This window comes from Pan paniscus, chromosome 7 (genome assembly GCF_029289425.2).
Source record: "Pan paniscus chromosome 7, NHGRI_mPanPan1-v2.0_pri, whole genome shotgun sequence".
In the NCBI taxonomy this organism is placed as follows: Eukaryota; Metazoa; Chordata; class Mammalia; order Primates; family Hominidae; genus Pan; species Pan paniscus.
Window position 1 is genome coordinate 161,318,570 of NC_073256.2, and position 8,043 is coordinate 161,326,612.

General features: G+C 62.0%; 1 protein-coding gene across 3 annotated transcripts; it reads right to left on the minus strand.

Moving 5' to 3' along the window:
* Positions 1 to 232: 232 nt before the first annotated feature.
* On the minus strand, positions 233 to 7,565 carry NRBP2 (nuclear receptor binding protein 2). Of its 3 annotated transcripts, XM_003819444.6 has the most exons (18): positions 7,178 to 7,565; positions 6,579 to 6,701; positions 6,401 to 6,502; positions 6,208 to 6,297; positions 5,985 to 6,025; positions 5,790 to 5,884; positions 5,648 to 5,671; positions 5,493 to 5,576; positions 5,359 to 5,414; positions 5,156 to 5,251; positions 4,102 to 4,234; positions 3,886 to 3,988; positions 3,728 to 3,778; positions 3,518 to 3,653; positions 2,615 to 2,668; positions 2,455 to 2,518; positions 2,307 to 2,362; positions 233 to 2,217 (listed from the first exon to the last, which is right to left on the minus strand). In XM_003819444.6, the coding sequence occupies exons 1-18, from the start codon at positions 7,304 to 7,306 to the stop codon at positions 2,149 to 2,151; spliced, it is 1,506 nt and encodes a 501-aa protein (XP_003819492.1). In that variant the 5' UTR covers positions 7,307 to 7,565; the 3' UTR covers positions 233 to 2,148. The 3 variants fall into 3 exon arrangements, with proteins under 3 accessions (XP_003819492.1, XP_008971013.1, XP_063463044.1); XM_008972765.6 differs by having other exon boundaries at positions 233 to 2,362; XM_063606974.1 differs by having other exon boundaries at positions 233 to 2,518.
* Between the last annotated feature and the right edge of the window lie 478 nt (positions 7,566 to 8,043).

Below are 8,043 nucleotides of genomic sequence, written 5' to 3' on the forward strand. Positions count from 1 at the left end.
AAAGCATGCTCATGGTTTTGAAAAACATGGATTTCAAATGCCTGAAGAAACAGTTAAGAGAGTTGAATTTGGAGAGGATCAGAGTAGGAGCCTGCAATTATTATTTATTACTGGCCTCAAAAAAAAAAAACTATTCTACTTTAAAAACAATACATATATAATTCTGAAAAGATAAAATTTAAAAGGAAAAATTCAACAGAGACATGATTAAGTGCAGCAATGGTAGTATTGATGCTTTTAAGTTCAGTTTAATCAGTAGTACAATGTTATGTATTTGCCACTGAAACCATTTAGAACCATGCATAATCAGACAGTTTAGCATGAGGGTTTCCAGCTAGGATATGGAAATTACTTTAGATTGCTAATTTTGAGTTGGAAGGCGTGAGAATTTGAATAATTTTGTAAATAGTACTGGAATATTTAAGATAACAGATTCACGATTTTGTGCATTTAATTTATTTGATATGCGTTAGTTAAGTCTTGCTTTGGTTTTTGGCTTTTGGTTGGAGTGCTGTGGTCAGCAGAATGCCACCCTTCCCCAACAAGAGGTTCATTCCTTAATCCCTGGAACCAGTGAATGTTAGTTTACATGGCAAAATGTGTCCTGCAGATGTGTTTAATATTAAAAAACCTTGAGGAGGGAGATTATCATGTATTATCTGGCTGGGCCCAACCTAATCTCATGAGTCCTTAGGGACAACCTTTCCTGTCTGCAGAGAACCAGAGAAAGTGGTTCGTGACACAGACTGAACCTGCTAGCTTTGAAGATGGAGGAGGGGGCCAAGAGCCAAGGAATGTAGGCAGCCTCTACAAGCTGGAAGTGGCCTTAGTTTACAGTCAGCAAGAAAGTGGGGACCTTGGCCCTGCCACCGAAAGGATGTGGATTCTGCCAGCAGCCTGAAGGAGCAGGAGACAGAGTCTCCCCTAGAACCTCCAGGAAGGAAGGCAGCCTGCCAGCCTTGATTCTAGTCCAGTGAGACCCCATAGTCAGACTTCCATCCTACAGAATTGCAATAAATTTGTGTTAAGTCACTAAGTTTGTGGTAAATTTTACAGCGGCAGTATAAAACTAATACAGTGGTGTGCCTTCCTGGTTGACATTTGAAATGCTTTTAAAAAGGCATGAATGCACTAAATTTATACATACAGTTTAAAATGCTTAAGGCCATTTCACTAAGTTTGGAATTGGAGGAGAGGCAAGCCAAGAATCAAGAGGCTAGGAAGGCAGGGGTAGAATCCATGAGGGCATAGAAATCTCTAAGACTGAGCCAGGAGTGGAGTGGGAGACAGGCAGGGAGCCAGGAGCTGACATCCTCAGAGGCCCAGGGAGCAGCTGCCCCAGGGAGGAGGTGCGGGAGGTAACATGGAGGGGGTGTGAGTCTGAGGAGCAGGGAGGATGTGGGGTCCCTGACGCCTCCAGGCCAGGGAATGCATGAGAGAAAAAGCCCATTGGAGGGGCTGCAGTGGCCAGAGGAGATCTGCAGAGGGGCTGCAGGTTCTGGTCTCAGGGTGGGTAAAGGGTCAAAGAGGTGGCTCTAGGGCAGAGCTGTGTGGGACCAGGGGCTTTGCTGATGACAGCCTCAACTCCAGACCTCTCTGTGGTCTGTTTCTCCTGCCAGGTCCCTGTTGTGCCCAGTGCCATGCCTGACACCTGCAGGTGTGTCACCGCTGGCTTGCTGTGCAGGCTCCTTGTGTGGGTCTATGGTGCCAGCCGGGGATGGCTGCTCTCCCAGACCCCATGGAGCAGTTCCCTGGGCAGAGGTCTGTCCAGGGCTGACCCTCACCCCCAAGCCCCAGAGCTGGGGTTCCCTACAGGGCAGCCTCCTGCATGCTGAGGAGGCAGTGGCCCTGGCCAGGCAGCCTGGGTAGGAACTCAGGGCGGAGAATGGAGGATATGGGAAGGGGTTCTGGGGGCAACCCTGATCCTAAGGACCTGGGAGGCCTAACGGCTCCCCCACACCCACCCCCCAACCCCTCGGCGCCCGAGGCAGGGTCAGCCCCACTCTCAGGAGGCGGGGGTTCCTTCACTACCGGGGCCTTTGTGCTCCCAGGCGCATGGAGGAGGGCAGCCCCACGGTGCTGGGGTCTCCCCAACATGGCCTGCCCGGGCAGCACCCCGGCATGGTCCCCTGGGGCTGGGGCTCCGGGTCAGGCCTGGGTCCCACGGTACTTGAGGAAGGTGCTCTCCAGGAAGGCGGCCAGCTTCATCCGGTCGTCCTGCGGAAGGAGGGAGGCATGGGGGACGGAGGGGCGCGGCCTGCCCCGTGCGCCCCCTCCGCCAGGCCGCGCCGCACCGCCCAGCGCACCTCGTGGAGGAAGCCATAGTGCACGAGCTCCGAGGCGAGGTCCTGGGCGCTGTCCGCTGAGGCAATGGCGTAAGGCGAGGCATGAGGCCGCTGCGCCACCCGCCGCCTGGGGTCACCGCCCGCCGCCCAAGTCCCCTGCCCAGCCTACTTGGGAGCAGGTCGTAGGTCAGCTGCCGGTGCAGCCGGTCTTCCAGCACCAGAAGCAGAGTGAGCTGGGGAGGCGGCGGGGCGTGGTCGGCTGGGGGTTCAGGGCTCCGCCACGCTCCCGCCTTCCCCACGGCAGCGCCGCCCTCCCAGGCCCCGCTCACATGCCAGCGCGCCTTGTCCTCGCTTCTCTCCAGGTTGCACTGCATCTGGATGACCTGCAGCGGGGGAAGGCTGGGACTCACAAACCCAGCAGCAAGACCACATGCCGCGGCCCCAAAGGGGCCGGGAAGGGACAGCAAAGACTGGAAAGGGGGGAATCTCTAAGAGGAGCCCATCTCACTGCTAGTGGCTTGGCGAGCTAAGGAAAGCTTCGAGAAGAGTCGACATTAGGGGCTGGGTACTGAAGGCTGAATAGGAGCTTTCACCGCGGAGAGAACAACTTGAACAAAGAGGGAACTGTGGGCGTGGGGAAAGGGAGGTTGGGCGGAACAGGACCGCGCCGAAGTGCACGGTGCCTGCGGGATCAGGCCTCCCAGAGCCTGGGCGTCAGCTGAGGACTCCCATGATCTCTGCCGGCAGCCAGGAGCAGGCAGTTTGCCTGTTAGGACATGAATTCTGGCTGCACTGCACCGAGAGAGGCCCCTGGCCAGGAGGGAGCGCTGCAGGAAAAGTCTGGGGAGACACCAGGACATAGATGTCCGGGAATCAGCACCAGGTGGGGGATGGGAGGGATGGGGGGGGGGGTGGGGGGAAGATTGCTGGCAGGGTGGAAGAGCCCGGGTGAGTTCTGGAGGGAGGAAGGATGCTTGGAGTAGGTTCAGGGCAGGCAGCAGGATGCAGGGGAAGGATCTGAGGGGACAGGGAGCCTCCCGGAAAAGGAGAGTGCCCAGCCTGTCCTATAACCCCCATGACCCCCACAAGGGGGTCAGCCTGGATCTGGTCTCTGGCAGCCAGGAGGAGAGCTGGGCTGTGGGGATGCAGGCCCTAAGAGAAGGAGGGGCACCTCTTATCTGGCTGCTAGAAGGTCTGAGGGATGGCACTGAGCAGCAGGAGAGGGGACTCACCTTTCTGGTCTCAGAGTCAAAGGGCTCTGGCGTCGGGGTCTTGGCCTTTTGGACCTCCTCTGGGGGTGGGGCCAGCACACGGGGCAGCCCCAGGGGCCGAGTGGCTGCAAAGTTCATCAGTGGGTAGATTCCATTCCTGGGGACACAACAGGGTGGCTGGGGGTTCAGGCCTGACAGCTGCCTGGCCCCCAACCTTACATCAGTTCTCACCTGACATCCTCCAGGAATTTGTCCAGCTCCATGAAGGAGACCTCCGAGTACCTGGCATGGAGGCGGGAGGCACATGAGGGGCTGGCCGGGGCGAGGGGAGGGGAGGTGCGGGGAGGGGAGGTGTGGGGAGGGGAGGCTTCTGGGTGCTGACTGCTCACCGCCACTGCAACGGGGGCCTGCGGGGCCGGGGAAGCTCCGCCAAGACTGCGTGCAGGTCCATGGCCTTGGTCTTCTCCTCCACCACATTCTCAGGCATGAGGTCTGTGGCCACAAGAGCATCAAGGCGGTGTGGTCAGGCCATGGGTCCTGCAGGGCCCCTTCCACGTCCCAACCTCCGCCTCCCCGGCCACCCCCCGGGCCGGCCTGCTGCTCACACTGGTGCTGGATGAAGCAGTGGGCTGCCAGGAGCTTCAGCGAGTGCACCTCGAAGAGCACGCGGTGGAAGAGGAGGCTGTGGGCAGAGGGCCGGCGGGCAGGGTCCCGGGCCAGGCAGCAAAGGATGAACTCCTGGGGCACGGGGAGGAGAGGCTGGTGGTGTGCAAGGGCTCTCTGCTCTGGCCCCGCAGTTCGAGGAGAGGTGGCCCCTCAGTTCCCCATGTCCCTCCTCAGGGACACACAGGACATGCAGGGATGCCCATAGGGAGGAGTCCCAGCAGCAGCCAGGCCAGGACCTGGTCCTCTGAGCTTGAGGACAGTTGGGTTCTGGGATTGGAGCACCATGCTCTGCTTCCCTCGACCCCCAAAAAATCGTGGGGAGAAGCCATGATCCTAAAGTCACACCTGCAAGCCTCCTACCCATGGCCTTTTGATCGGCTCAGCTCAGGCCCAACACTGGAGACGACCTTGATGGGTCCCCACTCTGTCCACATCCGTGCCCAGCCCAGCTCCAGCTCCCCACCAGCCCCGTCCAGGCACCCCCATCTCCTGAGGCCATGGAGTTACGTCTAGATTCCGAGCAGAGGGGGCTGTGGATGCAGCTTCCATCCCATACCTCTTTTTGCCTGCTTGGCACCCACCATGTCCCCCCACAAGCTGGAGCCTCATCACCTCCTGGAAGCTTAAAGTCAAGGACTTGGAGTGAAGCAGACCCAGGTGCAGATGTTGGCTCCACCACTTACTCTAAAGCCTTGGGCAAAGGACTCATCTTCTCTGAACCTTGGTTTCTTTATAAAACGGGTATGGTGATGGCAGCCACAGAGGGAGGGTCTCTCTTGCCTTCTTGTCCTTAGAATGTGCTGACCCCTTAGGGCCTTCAGGCCTGGAACCAGTATGTGCTCCCACTGAGGTCCTCTTTTGGAGGGGTGCAGTCAGCTGGTATACCCCTTAACTGCACAAACTGTGATGTTCTCCCAGGTCTGCCTGGAGCACCTTGCTAGCCCTAGCTGAGCACGGTGAGCCAGCTGGGGAGGGGCAGGGCAAGCTGCTTACCCGCATGTTGGGGTCACTCAGCGAGTGCCTGGCGCGAGCAATGGCCTCCTCTGTTACCCGGGTGTCCCCATTGGTCTGGATTTCCAGTACAGCCATCTGGGGCACAGAGCCAGGTCAGGCATGGGGAAGGGACCACACAGGTGAGCCAGGCAGGGCACAGTTAGGAGGAGGGCAGAGCACAAGGTGGAGGGCGGGGGCAGTACCTCCAGCGCACACATCCCAAAGGAGAAGATGTCCACAGCGGTCCCATCGGCCACCTCTGAACAGAAGAGAGCACAGGACAGGTAGGAGAGAAGCGCAGGGCAGGCACGGGGCGCCCGGACCCAGCGCCACTCACCGCCATACTCTGGGGGGAAGAAGTGCAGGTTCCGAAGTTCCTCTCGCTCAGCGCGGATGGGGCTTCGGAGATCATCTGGAAGCGCTGTGGAAGGGCGCAGAGCTGAGCGGGTGGGGACCTCTCCAGGACCCCATCCCCCCAAAGTCCGCACTTACCATTGGAGAAGATTCGGTGCCACACTGCCAAGGGGCGGGAGAAAGAGCCGAGTTAGCTGCTGGGGCATCAGAACTCCTCTGCCCTTGGCTCCAGGCACCTTCCCCTGCCCCGTTCCCCCACCCAGCCCTGCCCCGCCAGCACCGGAGCCGATCTTGATGAGGCCGTTGTGCTGAATGAAGATGGTGTCGCTGGTCAGGTTCCCGTGGATGATCGGGGGGCTGCAAGCGTGCAGGAAGCTGCAGACGTTGGGGAGGGGAGAGTAGGAGGAGCCGGTCAGGACGCTCTGGAGAGATGGGGGCTCGGCGGCGCCGCGCCAAGGCCAGCCCAGGCCCTCACCTGAGCGCAGACAGGATCTGCGTGCACCAGCGCTTCCAGGCCTGGCGGCGGACGCACGACTCCGTCGGGTGGGCGCAGGAGAGGCGGCTGGGCCTGCGGAGCCCGCCCCGCATCCTCGCCCAGCCCCCGTCCGAGGCCGCCGGGCACCCCCTCACCATCCCAGTCCCCGAGGCTGCCCCAACCCCGTCCTGTCCCCGTGGCTGCCCCAGCCCGCTCCCCATACCCGGGCGTTCATGGCCTTGTGGTTCTTCTTGGTCTTTTTGAGGAATTGCTTGAGGCTGCCTGATGACACGTACTCTGTGATGAAGATGACCTGCAGGGTGCGAGCTCAGGATTTCCACCAGCTGCGGGTTCGTCCCCATGCCTGCCCCACCTAGCTGTGGTCTCTGCCTGCCCCGGGCCTTGCCCGTGCTCACCCTCGCGCAGGCCTCAGAGGTATCCAGCCAGTACTTGTGCAACTTCACGATGTTCGGGTGGTCCACCAGCACCAGCTGCTCGAACACGGTCTGGATCTTCTCCTGGGGAGGGAGGGTGGTCGCTGGGTGGTCAGCAGGTGGTCACCCAAGCAGGATGAGGAGGGGGCAGCGGTCTCACCTCGTGCGCCGCGAAGGCCTTCCTGTCTCCAAAGTGGAGCTCGTTCCACACCACCTCTACCCCCTCCTCCGTGTCCATGGCTAGGAAGGTGCTCTGAAGCCCTGGCATGTTCCCCTGGTTTACCTGGGGTTGAATAAAGGGTTATGTGTGCCCTGGTGTGTGTCAGGGTTGTGGGTGAGGATTTGGTCCCTGTCCACACCTTTCCAGTGGGCCCAAGCGTGGGCTGCAGGCCCTGAGCCACTCTGCGGGAAGGTGGGGCTTGGAGGGTAGCTGCCCCCAGGAGCCAAGGGCTCCTATCCAAGGGCTGGGCTAAGGGGATTTGGAGCAGGTTTCAGGGGGTCGAGAGGGATCCCCAGGAAGCTAGCGGCTGAGTCCAGAGGCATGGGGAGGTGGTCCTGGGAGGAGACTGGCCCTCAGGGAATCCCAGGGCGGGCGCCAGGCCAAAGGGGTCCAGGGGTGGCTGATTCGCGGGCCGCGAGGGGCCGCGGAGAGGTTTCCAGCCGCCGCGCTCTCCCAGCGCCCCCACGCCCTGCGCAGCCTCCAGGCCCCTCCCGCTCTGGGAGGGCGGTGTCACCCCGTGCCCCAACCCCCGCGCCCACCTGCTCCCGTCGCTTTTGCCAGCGACCACACGGGCTTTCCTCCAGGATGTCGCTCTCGTCCTCGCTCTCGTCCTCCCGCTCCCGCTCCCGTTCCCGGGCCCGCCTCGGCGCCGGCTCCGGGGCCGCCATGGTTCGGCCGGCCCAGGCCACCGCCCTCTGCGCGATCCGCCGCCGGCGCAGCCTCTCCCGGCCCGCCCTGGCCCCGCGCCCAGCAGCCCAGCCTAGAGCCGCCGCGGCAGCCTAGAGCCCCAGCCCCGGCTCTGGGAATTGGGAGGCGCGGGCGCTCGGCGGACGGGCGGGGCCCGGGGGCGGAGCCGGCGCGCACCTCCCGAGCCGCCTGTGCCTGCCGGAGCCAGAGCAAAGCTTCCCCGCGAGCTGCCGAGCCCGGGCCGCGCCCAGGCCCCGCCCCTCCGGAGGCCCCGCCCCGCGAAGCCCCGCCCCAGTCTCTGTTTCCTCCTCGTCTCCCAGGCCTGCTCCGCGAAGCCCCTCCCCAGGCCCTGTCCCCTCCTCGTCCTCCAAGCCTCTTCCGCGAAGCCCCGCCCCAGGACCCGCCCCACCCCCGCGAATCCCCGCCCCGTTTTAGTCCCCGCCCCCGCCCGTTCCCAGGGTCCTCCGCGAAGCCCCACCCCCAGGCCCCGCCTCACCTCCTCGAAGCCCCGCCCCTATGAGGCCCCGCCCCGCGCAGAGGAACCGCCCCCTCGGAGGCCCCGCCCTGCGGACACCCGGAGCGGCCCACTTCTCTCGCGGTTGCTCCCCTAGGATCTGGGGGAAGACCCGGGGCATCTGGGGGCCCCCAAGCCCACGGCACCCTCCAGCTGCAGAAGTCCCCGCGGGCTTGAAAGCGGGGCCCGCTCTCCTGGCCACGC